This window comes from Ochotona curzoniae, unplaced genomic scaffold (assembly GCF_017591425.1).
Source record: "Ochotona curzoniae isolate NIBS_2020 unplaced genomic scaffold, NIBS_Ocur_1.0 contig_3190, whole genome shotgun sequence".
Taxonomy (NCBI): Eukaryota; Metazoa; Chordata; class Mammalia; order Lagomorpha; family Ochotonidae; genus Ochotona; species Ochotona curzoniae.
Window position 1 is genome coordinate 8,745,749 of NW_024465751.1, and position 18,197 is coordinate 8,763,945.

The 18,197-nt window shown below is 42.2% G+C and overlaps 2 protein-coding genes across 6 annotated transcripts in view; one reads left to right on the forward strand and one right to left on the reverse strand.

Moving 5' to 3' along the window:
* Nucleotides 1-4,562, forward strand: part of TATDN1 (TatD DNase domain containing 1) — a 56,697-nt gene extending 52,135 nt beyond the window's left edge. For 3 of the 4 annotated variants that reach the window (XM_040979322.1, XM_040979325.1, XM_040979324.1), the window contains 3 exons: nt 277-347; nt 1,370-1,496; nt 4,362-4,562. In XM_040979322.1, coding sequence (XP_040835256.1) covers nt 277-347; nt 1,370-1,496; nt 4,362-4,464 — 301 coding nt within the window. In that variant the 3' untranslated portion in view covers nt 4,465-4,562. Of the gene's footprint in view, nt 1-276; nt 348-1,369; nt 1,899-4,361 lie in introns of those variants that run through there. The other variant, XM_040979323.1, reaches the window with a different exon arrangement.
* A 575-nt stretch (nt 4,563-5,137) lies between these two features.
* Nucleotides 5,138-17,726, reverse strand: RNF139 (ring finger protein 139). Of its 2 annotated transcripts, none has more exons than XM_040979320.1 (2): nt 17,302-17,726; nt 5,138-7,218 (listed from the first exon to the last, which is right to left on the reverse strand). In XM_040979320.1, exons 1-2 carry the CDS (start codon nt 17,480-17,482, stop codon nt 5,396-5,398), a joined length of 2,004 nt encoding a protein of 667 aa, XP_040835254.1. In that variant the 5' UTR covers nt 17,483-17,726; the 3' UTR covers nt 5,138-5,395. The 2 variants fall into 2 exon arrangements, with proteins under 2 accessions (XP_040835254.1, XP_040835255.1); XM_040979321.1 differs by lacking the exon at nt 17,302-17,726 and adding an exon at nt 9,039-9,380.
* Nucleotides 17,727-18,197: the final 471 nt, after the last annotated feature.

Consider the following 18,197-nt stretch of genomic DNA (forward strand, 5'->3'; position numbering starts at 1 on the left):
ATTATGCAAATTATATCAGGAGTCAATGTATTTTTATTTTCTTGGAGTGGGAGAAAGATATTGAAAGATCAACAGGTAAGCTCAAAAAATTACACTTTATAGGCAGACCTGGTGGAAACAGATCTCATTCTGGATTCTATGAAGGATATGAATGTGAAGATATCAATAAAATTTGTTATACGCGTTTGGGTTTAGTTTTGTAATTTGCTTTAGACAAACTGATAAGCTATTCATTAAATGCCACTTTATTTTAATATATACTTTCACCCCCTGAAGCTCACTAAAAACTGAAGCTAATTTGGAAGTTTTGAAGTCAATACCTAGTGAAAAATTAATGATTGAGACAGGTAAGTTGATATTTTCAATATTTTATTCAACTGTATCCCCATTCCTCAAAAAAAGGGGATGGGTAGAATCTGACTTCGGGTTTATTGTTGAAATGAATGCATCCAGTAAGACAGCATGCTCAGCCTCAAGTGACAGTTTTCGTAAGATCTTTGAGGCTGAAGGAGAAATTGTGCAACTGGCTCTTCTTTTCAATTTTAGAAGAATTTTAGAAATTTGCCTAACCTTCAGAACTTCCAAAGTGGGATGTCAGAATGGAGGCGTAGTTAGGAATGTTTAATTAAGCAAGGAGTACTGACTAAGCATTTTATTCACCTCCAGGTTTCAAAATGTGTTCAAGAATCTCTTCATTATATAGTATCTGTTCATAATGGCTGAATTCTACAGCACTTTTAAAATAAAGTGCAAATATTTAACTCAGATTGTTTCAAGGAATTTGACACTGTTGCCTGTTAAAGCAAGGCTAAACAGTAAAACATTTATGTAAACTTTTAACTCCAGGCCTCCTTACAGCATGGATTTCAGGACAATCAAGACTGAGTCACTCTGAAGAATCAGTTATCTCCTTGGGCAGTCAGGAAAGCTAAATGATGTATTCAAAGTACAATACTTGAACATTGTAAGCCATTGTAATTTCTTACATGTAGGTATTTAAAGCTGCTGCTACCCATTCAGTAGAAGCAACACTGAATTTACCTTCAATCCTTTCATATTTTACACTTTCTTTTACATCTAGGTCTTTATAAAACAAGCTGTACAACAGCAATAATAGAGTAGATAAAAGGAACTGAAGGGAGCCTTAGGAAGTACTTAAAATAAAATTCAGTGTTTTAGCTTTATACTTTCCTTAGACTGTTTTCTAACAAAAGTATAAGTGAGAATCCTTTGTTAGTAAATTAAACAATTTGATGTGAATTGATTTTGTCATTTTGCTGAGTCACAGTTTATAGTTTAAAGGTTATACACTATTTTGATGATATTCATAAACAAACAGTAACTCCCTTTTTGTTCCCCTCAATTCTAGATGCTCCTTGGTGTGGAGTCAAGAATACACATGCTGGATCAAAATTTATAAAAACCTCATTTCCCACCAAGAAGAAGTGGGAAAATGGGCATTGTTTAAAAGACAGGAATGAACCCTGCCATATAATGTAAGTATTTGGCTTACAAAGTCATAGTCGGACCCAATGCTGCCTAAAAACTGACCGGAAGGGACTACTACATATGCTGTAGGTTAGCTCCTCTTTTCAGATTCATTCTCAGAGCCCAAAGTGACTTTACTGCAGCTCTGAAGAATTCCTTTCCTCTGGTCACCTGTCGCGGGGTGGAAGCGCTCTGAAGTGCCTTCCCTGTTTCATTTCTGTGCTCATCCATCTTCCCTGTTGCTGTGTGTGGTAACCAGGACACCCTGGCAATCCTCGTACAGGAAGGCTATCTGTCTGCCTTTTAAATACTCTAACGTCTTGAGTAAAACTAAGAAATAACAATGACAAGTGATCAGATTTCTTTTCCAACCAAAATAAAGGACCAGACTTCATAAAATTTTATTACCTTAAAAAAAAAAAAAACAATAATTCTGGGTCTTTTTTTATTACAATGTAGATTACATAGAAGAGGAGTTATTAACCATGACTCAAGAACTAAAAAGAATGTTGTAACAGAAAAAATTGATAGAGTCATTTTAATGGGCACATATCCAATTTCTTGTTTGCACAAATTATTGTATCTGTCTAGTATGGTTTACCAGTTCCGAGAACTGCGCATATATATAACAAATCATCAAACTATTAGATTCTGGATTGTAAGCATTGCTCCATATGTGCCATCTATAACAGAATATCAGATAAACCGGATCTAAAATTCACTAGGCAGGAAAGTGAAGAATTTTCCTATAAAATTGTATTTGAAAGGATCTTTGCCTAATATTAGCATGCCAATAATGGCAAAGACTTGAGAACTAAAAATTTAAAACAGGGTAAAGAATAGATTTACATGCTGGTTAGTAAAGAATTGCTTATAACCTTTTTGAAACATAGATAGTTGGCAATTTAGTCAGGAGACTATTTCTGATGTAATGCTGATTACTAATCAGTAATTCCTATTTTCCCAAGTGATTTGCTCAACATTTTAGGTATTCATACAATGGTCTTCCCTCCCTATCAGATTATTAATTCTTGGAGATGTATTTTGAAGCCCCTGCCATGTTAGGAAAGGTACAAGTTGCCAAGGGAACTACCAGAAGAATCAGGACTATCCCTGCCCTCCTCCCTACACCAGGTCCCTCATGCCAGGTACTTCCGGTGAGGCTCTCAGGGAATCAGAGACCCCTCCCTCCTGGAGCACACAAACAGGTCACAGTCCCATGTAGCAGGATTTTTATAGAGGTATGACCGTAACTGTGACCACAAGGACATAGCAGCTATCTGCCTTGCAAAGCGCCAGGAGAGAACTTCTGCTAAGGTGACATTTCAGCTGTTTACAACAGAGCACAGCTGGGCATGGGGCCAAACACTGGGGACACTGGGAGCAGAGGCAGCCGGCAGAGAGAGGGTGGGACTGGGGAACAGTGTGCTTAGTGTGGCTCAAGCTAGGGTGCACAGTAAGTAGAAGGTAAGCCTCGGGTCGAGCGGGGCCAGACATGAGAGCTGAGTGCCTCCCTTGGGGTTTAGATTTTACCAGGACCCAAAGGGTTTGAAGCGGGAGAGTGCATTTTATTTTCTTGAAGCTGTGACACTTGGATGGCAAAACTCTCTGACTTCAAAAACTGTGCTGAGTGTAAGGTGCAACATTAAGCAAAAGCGACTAAATTATCAGGAACAGTAACCTTCAAATTGTTGTTTGTTTGTTTTTTTCCCAGAATGACTACAGCTTTCAACCACTGCAGATATGTGGAAATAGCTTAGAGTCAGAAGAGTTCAAACATCAGCATAAACTTTGTATTATCAAACACTCTAAAACAGAATGCTCTTCAGAAGTCAATAGACTTCTCATAAGCAGTTTCTAAATATGATTAAAGTCACTGTTACATAACCTTAACAAGGCTGTTGTGAATCTTAACCCTTAGCATTGGAAGCACTACTTAATTAAAATGTCTTCAATTCTAAAGAGTACGCAGAGGAAAATTATGCAATTTATTAAGAAAAACTTTTAACTATGAATTTAAATTTTCCTAAATTGGCTTATCATTTTTTTATTTTTAATATATTTTAGCTACAAGATAACAAAAACTTAGTAATCTACTTAATATCCATGTGAAGCCAAGGTTTCCATTCCATGTCGCTCACACAGAACATCAAATTCCATTTGATCTTAAATTTCCATCCCTGATTTCTTTAGGTGTTCACATTTAAGATGCCCATTATCAGAGCAGAAAGCCTAAGAATATTTCAATGCTTACTTCTGAATTCACAACTTTGTACTTCATGTATATAAAAATTCTATCCATTTTAATACTGCTAGGGCATACTATTGGCAGTGATGATCACTCTAGGCAGACAAACTCGGGCGTCTGCTATGGTCTCTCACAGGGAAAACCCACATACAAATAGCTTTCTCCCTACCACAGCAAAACCCTACCTATCCCGAATAAACCACATGGGGTGTTGTCCTGGGACGCTCATACAGCCCGTCCAACCCCAGCCCCATTTACATTGGGATTCTCTGTACACAAACACAGGTACAGAAAAGGAAACCAAAAATAACTGTGCTTATTAAGGACACTGTATGTTTCCTTCTCATTTGTGAAATATCCGTCATAACACACCAATGAGTCTGACTAAAGGACCGTTCCCACTGAGTGGACTCCAGGATTGTGGTGCAGAAGAGGACTCATGATCTACTGGCATCTGCTTCTTAACCCTTGTCAAGACAGTCCCACAGATTTGTGATTGTTGGTGGTAGACTGCCTTTTGCTATTGACATTGGTGAAAACTAATAAAATGTAAAGCTTTACACTTCTGAAACAGAATACACACTCAGAAATGTAACTGTTCATTTCTGGTTTTGCTTTGTTTCAGTCAAATACTGGAGATAATGGCGGCAGTAAGAGAAGAGGACCCCCTGGAATTAGCCAACACACTTTATAACAACACCATTAAAATGTTTTTTCCTGATATTTAATTGGCATATGTCTTATACATTCCATGATATTTGTAAAATTTCTTGGCAAAATGTAATGTCAGCTATAATAAAGAGATGCTCTGGAAGCTGTCTAAAGAGGTTTTACTGCACAACATCGTCCATCTTTATCCATAAAATCAGATCTTTTTTTTAAAAAATCACTCAGTTAAAACACTCAACTATTTTCATTTTGTAATCTCTTCAGAACTCTGAAAGGACAAATTTCTGTCAACACTGCCAACAGGATGGCTAACAAGTATGCTGGGTTTTTTTTGCTTGTTTCTTTGTCTGTTTTACACAGATATTAAACAATTAGCACACTCTGGTTCCTATCCAAGTTTAGTTGAGATAAGCCTATCTGTCAACTTTCACATAGTCTGCGTCATGACTTTTGAACCCAGCACAACTACATTGCTCCTCCCACTTCAAAAAATTGCTTCTAATACGCTAATCTTCTTCCCAGTTCTAAAACACTCTAACCTTTCTCCTCTGGTCCAGATTACTCATTTCCATGACTTTAGTGTGGCTTCCTACTGTGTGTTCTCATCCTCCCACAAATTTAAAGAAAAACTAGGGCCCACAGTTTGATTCTTAATATAGTTTCATTGAGGAATCTTTGGCACAGTTGACGCACTGTATGGTTTTTAATCTATTAAAAAGCTATTTGTTCAAATTTTGTCATAAAAATGTGAAAACATTTTATTCTATGTACAAATAATGTACACAAATTTAAATAGGTCACCAAAGAGACCAGAAGTAATTAAAGAGGTATATTTACAGTAGCACATCACAGTAAACAGAAAACTATTCACAGATTCAACATTGATACTGCTTTTGTGCTTGGTTACACACTGACGTGAGCCACAGTACTCCATTCTGGCTGAGCTGAATTTTAAAGAGATACCTCAGTGATTAGTAAATGCTGTTTTAATCAGTCAGTGTCGTCATTGAAGTCTTCAGCTGCTGTGCCCGTGGGGTTAATCACTCCATTCCTTTCTCTTTCCACGCCGTCGTCACAGTCTGTGCTGTCGTCCTCGCTCAGTTCCCTGTCAGATTCAGCAGCAGCTTCTCCTACAGCTTCCTCGGGATTTTGATTCTCGTTGGGTACAATAAATCCATTGTTGTTAGATACATTTGAATTATCCTTGATATCATCATCGATGTATACTTTCTGATGGCACATGGGGCAAGTGTCTTGAATGTACAGCCATTTCCGAAGGCAAAGTGCATGGAAATAATGATTACATGGTGTAATACGAGCAGATGTTGTAAATTCATGGTAGCAGATTGCACATACATCATCTATTTCTTGCAAGCGGCTCCCTTTTACTTCAGGAAGCGAGTTAATTTTCTTAACAGCAGTCCTACGATTCATGAATGTCTTCCAGCCATTTTTTGCTTGTAAGTAGATGTTAAAATACGTGTGTAGGCACATCATACAAGCTCGGATTTTACTTCCTGATTCAAACATCATAGTATAAGCTCCATTTCCAAACATTACTACTCCAAAAATAAATTCAATAATATTGCCAGTTGAACGAACGTAGTAGACATAATCATCAAGTTTTTCCCAGAGGACATTATAGTAGCCATCAATCATGAATAGCGTATAAACAGTGAGAGAAACAATTACTTTTAAGCAGAGTTCCACACAGAAGGCTGTGACAGCGAACAACCATGTATTGAGTGCATAGTGATGCCAAAGAACGTAACTGAGTAAGACGGGAAGGATAAACAGACAAGCAGAGACAAACAGCACAGGGAAATGTCGACGAAAAGATGACACATGAGAGGCACTCAGAGACATTAACACGGGGTCTGCCATCCCATGGATGAAATGCAGGACTGCAGTTAGTAAAAGGCACATGTTTCTACTTAAGCGAATAAGTCTTTCTTCTGGCCGTAGCCCACTCAGACCAGTCTGAAGAGCCAAAATAAAAAACAAAACAGGTGCTACAAAGCCAAGCCGCCTGTCGTCTTCTTCAGTTGATCCAATGAAAGCCAATATTCCAAGGCCCAAATAATGAGCTACTGAGGAGATGACGGCACTCATGCCCAGGACAGTCAGCGTTGAATCACATCCACTGATTATAAGATTACAGAGGAGGTCCCAGAAATCATCCCGAGAAAGAAAGAAGGACTCCGTTTCATTTGCCATCCTCAAAATGTATATTAACACTGTAGCCTGAACTGTAATCCTTGTCAGCCAGAAGACTCGAAGTATATCTGGGAAACGAATCCTCTTCCATGTGTCCTCCATCAATAACTGTAATCCATAAATTCGATACATGTGCCTCACTAAAAGAAAAACATATCGTGTGGAATAATAAAACCACTTCAGTCTCACTGCCAAGACAAGCACTGTATTTAATATGAGAATCAGGGAAGAAGTAAAAACTAAAGTCTCTCTGATATGCAATGGTAGCTCTGTGATTACGCCTATTATAGGGACCAAGATATCCAAAATAATTAACTGTGAGTGGATGGAATGAATCTGGAGTAGCGTGATGTATCCAATGCCAAAGGTCAGTTGGAGCAGGATGATAGCCATCCAGAGCGAGGGCCCCTTCCGGGGAAGCAGCTCAATTTCAAAGGCTGAAGCGTTGTAGGCCCCTTCATAGAAGTCAATGTGCAAGGCAGCATAGTAATTCACGAGCACTGCCGATGTAACCAATAAAAACGTGGAGCTGTACATGTAAAACTTGAAAAGCGATCGCTGTGACAAGATCAGCACAACACTGGATACAAAGATACCTACAAAGAAAAACATGAAAGTCATCTGAGTGAATGGCTTTCCATTAGTAGTCACATCTTTCATGATATACTTCCTTTAAGTAGGAAGCTGCCCAAAGGTATGAACAAAAGAGTTTCATAAAGTCAGAGTTCCAGAGGACAAACTAAACTGTTCTTTTTAAAATTTCAATCCTGGGCCTGGCAGCGTGGCCTTGCGGTTAAAGTCCTCGCCTTGAACGCCCCTGGATCCCATATGGGCGCCGGTTCTAATCCCGGCAGCTCCACTTCCCATCCAGCTCCCTGCTTGTGGCCTGGGAAAGCGGTCGAGGACAGCCCAAAGCTTTGGGACCCTGCACCTATGTGGGAGACCCTGAAGAGGTTCCTAGTTCCCGGCATCGGATCGGCACAGCACCGGCCGTTGTGCTCACATGGGGAGTGAATCATTGGACGGAAGATCTTCCTCTCTGTCTCTCCTCCTCTCTGTATATCTGACTTTGTAATAAAATAAATAAATCTTTAAAAAAATAAATAAATAAAATAAAATTTCAATCCTTATTTTCTAATTTCCAAAGCAATTAACACTGTATGGCTAGGCACTTAATCACTAAATTATCTTCAAGACAAACTGGTAATTACACATCCATTCTCATACTCAAAAAAGTCTATTGTAATCCTGTAATCATTTAAAATCCCATCAAAAATCATTAAGAATTGAAAACTCAAATGGAAAACATCTGCTCTTATTGTTTATGAAATAAAGCTTAAGTGTTTTAATTTATTTTAATTATATTTGAACCAATAGAGATCGTGCATCTGATGGTTCACTTTCTGAATGCCCATAAAAGCCAGAGCAGGGCCACCGTGAAGACAGGAGCTGGGAACTGAATCAGGGCCTTCTACGCGGGTGAATGGACCAAGTACTTGAGTCATGTGCTTCCTGCGAGGGTCTGCACTAGCAGGAAGCTAGATTGGAAGCAGCGGAGCTTGGACTTAAGTCAAGTACTCCATTAGAGATGTGGATATTCCAAGAAACTTTTTAACTACTGTACCAAACTCCCACTTAAAAGTTTTATAATCCCAGATAATTCACAATTTTTCCTTTTCTTCAACCTGTCAACTTGCACCAGGCTCTTACTTTTTTCTGCCCCTTAAATTCGAGAACTCTCTGTATGTCCAAGTTTAGCTATTTTTCTCTCCCTACAACCTTGCTTCAGATTTCAGAAATGCTCTTGAAGTTCCCTGGGTCTGTCTTCTTCAAGTAATTAACTCTTCTTATTGTTCACCAAATCACAAAAACAATGTCCAGAAAACTCAAACATGCTAAAAAAAAAAAACTGGTAATAGATTCCTCCCTCCTCTACTCCAGCCCTAACCAATGTCAAAGACATAGATCCAGACTGGCTTTTGTTTGTTGCTCTGACAGAACATCAACTAGTTTAAGTGTGAGATTATAAGCACATTAATGTCCAATGATCAACTACAGCAGTGACTTCCAAATGGCAAAGCTCAAAAGTTCTAGAGGCCAAGTTGTCTTAAACCAGAACCAGTGCTTCTTAGTGATTTTTCAATTTCATAGGGATAAGTACCGTTAGCTCTTAAGGGTTCTCCTAACTTTTTGCCAATTAATTGCCAAGTTCTAACACATATATCTCCCTTTTCTTAGTGGCACCAATCAATTTCTATCTAAAAGTTCTTATCCAAATATACTTTGAAGCCACACTGCCTTTTTTCATTCTTCTGCTCAAAATACATACCGTATATGCTCTGAAATAACCATCAGATACAACTCACTTCCTTGTCCTGGCACTAACAGATCCAGTTTACTTCAGAGTAATACATACCAACAACGTGCCAGCCTTTGTCTTCCAGACATATTCCCCACGCTAAGTCACTCTACATTGCTATTTTCTTTTCTTGGAAGGCGGCCCCACCTACTTGAAATGCTTGAGTGTCCATCACAGTGACCGGCTCTGTGGACCAGCTGTTGCTTCAGCATATCTCCAGAACAAGGCACTTGCCAAGCACTGCCTGACATTGCAGTGTGTGGGTTATCTGAGTAGACACCTTCCACCCTGTTACACAGCATGTCTCTGACAGCAAGCAAGGATTCTACCTTGAATATCAACAGATCCCTTAAGGTAACTAACAACTGGTATTCACTGGGAAAAGAAAATGTTTCTGTCACAATAATCAACAGACAGCCTGCTTGAAAAATGAAAAGCGAAAGACAATGCCAAGCACAGAAAAAGTGACCAACTTCAAATTAAACAAGAAATTTAATCAAGAAAGAGATGTTTTCAGTGGAGGCATAGTTAATTTAACTGATAATTTTGCCCATGGACTTAATTGATCCTGCAGGCCTGGAATAAGAGTCTAGTGGCTAAATCCTTGGTCTTAAATAGACCGGGACCCCATGTGGGTTCTGGTTTATATCCCAGCTGCTTCACTTCCCATCCAGCTCCCTGCTTGCGGCCTTGGCAGTAGAGGATGGCCCAGAGCCTTGGGAGCCTACACCTGAGTGGCAGACCAGGAAGAAGCTCCTGACTCCTAGCTTCAGATAGGCTCAGCTCCAGCCATTGCAGCCACTTGGGCAGTGAATCAGTGGGCGGAAGATCTTCCTGTCTTTCCTCCTCTCTGTATATCTAACTTTCCAAGAAAATAATAATATTTATACTGCACCAGAAAACCGAGCCACTTGTGAAAAACAGGGGCTAGGACTGTGGCACAGCAAGTAAAGCTTCCCTCTGTGATGCCAGCATACATATAGCTGCTGCTTCAAGTCTTGGTTACTTCAATTTCAGTTTAGCTCTCTGCTCAAGTGTTTGGACCCCTGCATCCATGTAGGAGAACCTAAGGAAGTTCCTGGCCTGTGACTTCAGACTGGCCATTGCAGCTGGTTCAGACGTGACACAGCAGATGGGAAATCTCAGTTTCTCCTTTGTAACTGCGCCTTCAAGTCAATGAACAAATCTTTTTAAAAAAAAATTGGAAAATATAAAATAAGCAAATATTTCAATCATAGCATTAAAATACCTGTTTTAATTAACTCAGACTGAAGGTTGGTGTGGTTCTTAAATTTTTCTTTATTTCTACCTATAAAATGTGGAAATAAGCAGCCTTCATTTACAGGAAAAAAAGGCAACTTACCAAGTCCTAAAACTCCAAAGTAACGCTTTCTCTGTGGCCTTTAGACAGTCTTGTTCATAACATCAAGCTTTTGTTATACTTCTCACAACTTTAGGCAGGAAACATTTTGTTGGTTTTTACTCTGAATGTCTAAGCTACAGGGCCAGGGAAAGAGTGTCTCACTAGAGCTAGGATACACTGCCTGCGGATTCAGGACAATGTGCAAATGCTGCATTGTGAAGGGAAAGAGAACACAGGGCAAAATGAAGTGAAACCACAATGCAGGGATCTTGGTCTGACTGTGTGAGTAGAGTTTCACCAATAATTCTCAAGGTAGAAAGAGACGAGCATCAAAACCAATTCAGCACTTTGAAACTATGTAAGAACTCAATCATCAAGATAACCAGGGCCTCTTCATTTAGATTACCCCAAACAAATAAAAACCAAGGAGGGGGGAAAATAGCATGCTTATTACACCAATCCCAAGCCTTTAACCCTTTAAAAAAAAAAAAGACTAAAAGAAAGAAATAGGACATAATATTTACAAGTATCTTAAGTAACTTTAGAACGATCTAAAGCAATCAGTGGAAAAACATTGCAATACCTAACAGAATAAAATGGAGAATCACAGAAAACAAATCTTATTGCTACCTTGCTCCTTTTTTAAGGAAATATTTATTTTTATTAAAAAGGCAGATTTACAGAGAGAAGGATAAACAGAGAAAGATGTTCCATCCACTGACTCACTCCCCAAATGGCTGCAATGGTCAAAGCTGATGCCATCTGAAACCAGGAGCCTCTTCCAGGTCTCCCACACAGGTGCAGGGTCCCAAGGTGTTAGGACATTCTCCGCTGCTTTCCAGGCCACAAGCCAGGAGCTGGATGGGAAGTGGAGCACATGGAAATCAGAGCACACATGGTATGCAGGTGCTTGTAGGGAGAGGATTAGGTAATTGAGAAACAAGCAGGCCAGCCTACCACCTTAACTCCTAAGGGAGACCTATACAACAAAGTTTAGGACAAAAGTGTCTGTCAGCACACGTACAAGTTACGTTACAACAAAGGAAGATTTTCTATCATGGATATTTTTTAAAGTCAAACCCTATTAATATAAATTCAATTAAGGATTAGCCCGATACTTCTAGTCTGTCTTTCCAAGGTGTGAGAATGTGAAATGTGTACTTGGTCTTCGTGCAGACTCCTTGGACTCTGGAGTCACTACTATCCCATATGCTAACAGGTGACTGGTGGCTCATGGATAGTCAAAATGGGGACTGGGTGCTAGGGAACTCAACAATGAGATTTAAGGTTTGGGATTTTCAGTCACCTTCCCATCACCTGCCTTTAAGGAAAGCAGTAGGGCTGAAGGTTGATGATGCAAAGGACCAATGAGTTCATCAACCATGCCTTGCAGGGAACTTTTCCTACAAGACTGAGTTCTGGGAGCTTCCCACACACCTGGAGGCATTGGCTTCCCAGAGCAGGACAGAGTGCCCACCGTGCCCCTCCCCAACCCTACCCAGTCCCCTCTGTCCCCTTGTCCTAGGCATCAGGTAAGTGATGCCTAGCTGTGGGGTCAGACCCCATCCCAGGCAGCCAGGGGCAGATTGCCTGGGGAGCACCCCACTGGCTCCCTAGCCGGGCAGAACTGCCTCCTGCTGGGGAGAAATTCCCACACACTTTTTCTCTTCTCTTTTTCTTGTTCGTGTCTTTTTGGTGACCAGAGGTAAAGTATTCTGAGACTCAGAAACACTTTGGGTTATCTGCATTATTTCACTGGCCCCAAAGAGGTATAAATGCTATAAATTTCTTGTACATCCTGACAAATTATTAAACACATACTCATAAATACATACACTTTTGGGAGGTTCACCCATGGGGGAACTTACTATGTTAGTTTTATTAACCTCTTATTTAAAATGTTTTTCTAAAAGAAAGCATCTTTCTGCTTTTATTGACATTTAAGTGTCTTCTTATTATTATAGAATTGCCATTCTATCATTGGCTGATTCACCTCAGCAGGTTTTCCCCATATACTGGGACATATAAAAAATTTCAAATACAAATTAGTTCACAACTACAGGTAACAAAGACTTCTCCAGGTTGCTAGCCATCTTCTCATTTTTTAAAATGCTGCCTCTGATACAAAAAAGGCTTCTTAATGTCATTCAACTCATCAATTTTTTTTAAAGATTGATTGATTTTTATTGGAAAGTCAGATATACAGAGAGGAAGAGAGAGAAGACCTTTTGTCCACTGATTCACTCCCCAAGTGGCTGCCATAGCCAGAGCTGAGCCAATTTGAAGCCAAGATCCAGGAGCTTTCTCTGGGCCTCCCATGCGGGTGCAGGATCCCAAGGCTTTGGGCCAACTGCTTTCCCAGGCCACAAGCAGGGAGCTGGATGGGAAGCGGGGATTAGAACCAGCGCCCATATGGAATCTCAGCACATGCAAGGCAAGGACTTAAGCTGATAGGTTACTGTGCTGGGCCCTTCCAATTTTCATACATTTGCTTTTATATTTCTCTATAAAGAACTGTCTACCCTATTATAATGTTGGGAAAAAAAGATACATTTTCTTCTAAAAATACAGAGTGTTACATTTTATATCTAGGTAATAATTTACTTAGAATTGTCTATATATATATATATAATTTTTTCCATAGGAGTAAATGGACACTAATTGAGTGATCTATATTTACATTAATGTATTTCAGAGTCTCCTTCTGAAACACACCACTTTCTCCGTACACACTGCTGGTCTGCTTCCAGGTCGTGTATGCCATATATAGGTCTGTTTGTCCCAGGGATTTTGAACCAGGAATTATTTTGCTTCCTGACCACCACTGCTGGAGGGCATCTGGCAATACCTAGAGACAATCCTGGCAGCATAATTAGGCAAGGGGGAATTGGTCAGGGTGCTACTGGTATCTAGTGGGTAGACAGAAATACTGCTGAAAACTTCAGTTTGTAGGCAAGCAGCCCTCTCGCAGGCAAAGAATTCCCCTGTCCGAAACTGCCAACAGAGCGAGGCCGAGAAGAGCCAGTCTGTCTGTCAGTCCCACTCACCTCTCTTCATTTCAGTTTTTTTCCCCCTTTTACAGAAAATAACGTTTAAGTACTTTGTTGTATTGTTCCATCTAACACAATAGACAGATTCCACTTTAGACATACTTGGGCTACAGTTGACCATTTTGTTTTTTCTAATAATGCTGTGATGAATGTTCCTGCCCACAGTCTGTATACAACTCTTGTCTCTAGGCCAAATGCCTAAACTGGAACTGTGACTCAAAAGGTAAACAGTAAGTGCTAAATAAAATTCCACCTAGAGCAGCATAATGCTGAATTAGTAACTTTAAATTCAAGGCAGAAAATGCAAGCAGAGAACTGTGTTGTTGTTTTTAATGCTTGTCATCTTCTACTTGAAATAGACAGAGGTAGAAACTGTCCATTCACTGGTTCACCTCCCAAATGCTGACAAACAAGCGAGGCTATGACGCAACCAAAGCCAGGACTTCCATCTGGGTCTGCCAGGTGGTGGCAGACACTCAAGTCCTTGAACCATTACCTGTTGCCTCCCAGGACGCATTAGCAGGAATCACACTCGGACCAGAACAGCATTGGCTAGAACCAGCAGGCCAACAGGGCATGCAGCCCGCCCAATAGTGGCTTAACCTGCTACACCAAAAGGCCGACTCCAGAGCCAAAGCATTTTATATGGTCTACCAAAAGTATATAAATATACCTACTCCAAACAGGTCAACAAAAAATTTCTTTTAAATTGAACTGAATTTCTTCACCCATCTCTTAAGTAAAATTTTGTTCTGACATTTCTTTAATTACAAATGAAGTCAGGCACTTTTTTGTTTGTTTGTTTACTGAACTTTTGCATTTGGTTCACTATGAATGCCCAGGCCAGGTCCACTTTTCTATGGAAATATAAGGTCCTTTTTTTTTTTTTAAGATTTATTTATTTTTATTGCAAAGTAGATTTAGAGAGGAGAGACAAAGATCTTCCATCCACTGGTTCACTCCCCAAGTAGTAATAGCTGGAGCTGAGCCAATCCAAAGCCAGAAGCCAGGAGTGTCTTCTGGGTCTCCTTCCGGGGTACAGAATCCCACAGCTTTGGGCCATCCTTGACTGCCCTCCCAGGCCAGAGCGATTGGTGGGAAATAGAGCAGCTAGGACACAAACTGGGGCCCATATGGGATCCCATCACATGCAAAGTGAGGATTTAGTTACTAGGCCAGGCTATCACGCCAGACCCAGCTTTTTTTGTTGAACAATAAATCACATAAGATACAATGCTTTCCCCTTGGCTTATCATTTCTAAGGATTTTCTGGTAGGTTATAGCATATAGACATTTTCATGTTTATATACTCAAATTTATCAGATCTTCCCTAGTAATTTCTAAGTCTTCATTTACGTCTAAAAAAAATCCTTTACCACCTTGATGAATTATCGCCATGAGTAATGAATACTATTAAAGCAACTCTTATGCTTGCACTTTCTGGATTTAAAATTGCAACTTCAGCATTTTGTTCCTTTGGATTGAGTTTCACTTAGGATTTGACACCTCCTAAGACATAACTTTATGCTTTAATTTTACATATTTTATGATTTTATTTGAATCTCAAAATTAGGTGCTTTATTTTCTGACCTACTGAAATCTCAACTTTATTTGCTGGCAACTGTGAATACAATTTCACAGCACCTTTACTTAGGGAGAGTGCTTCAAATACTACATATAAAAATGGCAATTATTTTTAATCATAGGTTTCCATGTTTATATATTAATTTTAAAGTTTCAGAATTTTAAATCTTTCAATAAAATTATATGTTTATATACTGTAGTATTTGAGAAGTCCATAACTGTAAACACACCAACCTGACAGAAAAATTAATTTGTTTTCTATTGGGACTTTTTGCACATGAACCTATCACTTTAAACAACATTCACTTTCTGGTGAATATTTTTTAGTTCAGTCCCAACACTAGTTTTTAAAATTTTAATTCTCACTCATGAAAAATTAGCATAATTACAGTGGCACAATGTAAATAAGAAACATAACAGGGTTGAAAATATTTCATATTTCCCAACAAGTCTAACCTAAACAATATTCTGGAATCAAAATTTTCAAATAAACAGCACCAACATTTTAAATATGCTGTCATAAGAATCTGCAACATGCTCTTGACTCACTGTTTTTGTTAAAGCTAGCAAGTTTATTCAGAGCTAACACACCCAGGAGTGCCCTTTCCAGAGATTCCATTTTGCCTCATATGAGAAGGGAAAGAAACCCAAGCCACGGAGCAGGTAACTCCCCTTAAGCCCTGTTCTTTAAACTGTCCAAAGAAACACCTATGATTTACTAGAAACACAAGAAGCATACAGAGAACAAGGAAAACATCAGATTCCTTTGTCCAATGTTGTCAGACTACAAATGATTTAATTAAGGAAAATACTCCCTCTCCTTAAAGCTGCCCAGCTTCAATGAAGCTCAGCGGGGCGCTGCATTAAACCACCAGATCCCAGCGGGATCCTCCGACTGCAGCTATTCCGCCTCAAGAACGTTCCAGTCGGACCGAAGCTATTTCTGGAATGAAGATGCAGAACCCTCACGGTCGCATCTTTGCCAACAAATAAGGACAGCAGTCTAGAGAAGCAGGGGCAAGGCAGAGTAGCGCGTGAAGCACCGAAGGAAGTAGCAGCTGGTGCCGGAGAATCTTGCCCTACAGTGTCAAGTTCATCCCTCTTCGCTTTAAAATATAGCATGGGATCCTTACTAGACCATTCTGGATCTGGAAAGCAGTGCCATGAAGAGGAGTGAACCGCATTCGATGTCAAAAGATGTTTCGGACGTTCGGGCCCTAACCATGCTTAGCCACGGTGTACCAAACCAAGAGCAAAACATCTGTGCGGGACCCTCCGCTTCTCATCTGTAAAACAGAACACTCCTCACCTCTAAGGAATAGTTGAAGGTTAGGCCAGATCGTAGCAGCGAAAACACAGTGCAAAAGTAGGTAACTGTGAAACACTATCACTTAGGACAGAGAACTAATTAAGCCTTTAGAGCCTCTTCGCGTCAGGAGTAAATCAACAGATGGCAGCTAATTCAGAAAATCTTGGTGAGGACCTCAGATCGGCCTGCTCTAACACTTCCAGAAACACTAGCCCACCAGGAATTGATCACTATGACCTCATCAACAACACTGGCCAAGCTGCAAATAGCCTTTAAAAAATTCTTTTACACTTCAATGCCTCTCACGATGGGAATGTAAGCGAAGGTGGAGTGTGAAACACAGGCTGGTTTCTCTTTTTTTTTTTACACTCCCATCCATATGCAACAACGACAATGATCTTCCCAACAGTCTTTTTGCAAATCATTTTTCCGGCCAAGATGTTAACATCCTTGTTAAATCTTTTTCCGTGCATTGATGGAAAATTTAAAGGCTCGTTATTAGCGTCGCCTTCTTCGGGAGGATTCCTGGTAATGGTTTCAAGCTGTGACATTCACAACCCGGTCTCCTTGGCTGGGATGTCACGACGGCGGACACGATCCTGTGGGTCCGCGGACGCAGGAGCAGGGACAGAGACGCTCCCCCTGGACGTTTAATTGGGGGTGGGGGGAAGTGGAGGTCCAGGCTCTGGCGTACGTCCAAGGTCACGCACTGAGCGACCGGGTCGAGCAGAGCTGTCGCCTAAGAGCTGGTATGCCAGCCAAACAGCAGGCAGAGAGCCGCAGGCTCACACACCCCGGGGCTCTCACCGCCACACGCAGGCCGGCTCCCCTGTCAGCTCCCAGACAAGTATCACCTCCTCCACGTCCCACCTGCACAGATGCCCCTCTGGGTCTCCAACTGTGGTCCCCAAACGCGTGCGCGCGCGCGCACACACACATGAACCGGGGCCTGCGTGCGGCCGCCTGCGCCCCGGGGCACACGTCCTCGGGACGCAGGCAACCCGGTCCCCTTACCAAGGAGCCGGAGGAAGATCTGCAGCACGATGCACAAGCCGCTCTGGCTGGAATCGTAGTAGGAGTTGAAGATGGCGTCGATGATGTAGAGGCAGGGCACCCGGAGCGCCACCTCGAGCACCGTGCAGATCTGCTGGGGGGCCATCCGCACCTGCAGCTGCGGGGGCCCCACAGCCGCCATGAGCCGCTGCCACACCGGGGCTGGGCGGGCCGGGCAGGGCGGCGCGGGGCAGGGCCCGGGCCCGCGGCCGGGGGCGGAGGCTGGGCGGCTGTCTCCGCCCCGCTCGCCCTGCCCTCCTGTCTCCCTCACGGCCCGCCCCGCCGCCCGCTCGCGTCCCTCGAGCTGGAGCAGGCGGCGGCGGCGGCGGCGGCGGCGGCTGAGGCGGCTGAGGCGGCGGCAGCGGCGGCTCCCCGGGAGGGCGCTGGGTGTCGGTGTTTCCGGCTGCCTATGGTCTGGCTCCTCCTCCCTCCACCGCCTCCCCCGCCCGGGGAGCCACCATCTTGACCCCGCCTGCCTCGGCCACGGCCTTGGCTGCTGTTGCTAGGCCGGCAGGCTGCGCCCGCGGTCACGCGAGACCGCGGGGGCCCGCGCCGCTGCTGCGTCATAATCCGGCGCTCGGGGCGCTCGCCGGCCCGGCGTCAGCCGCGGCGTCGCCGAGCGTTGCCATGGTTTCCACCCACCTGCCTGGCCAGCGCCGACTGGGCGACACCCTGTGGTGCCCGGCGCTGGTCCCTCAGCCTCGCCCTCCCGGGCGCCGCGTCACCTCGGCTGGGGATTCGAGCTCTGCGGGTGGAGGCTACTTGCTGCTTTATTAGAGCGCATTAGACGCCATAAACATAATTCAGAGTTGCTTGGGAAGAGGAAAAGCCAAAGGACGCCACCCTCCAGGACCTGC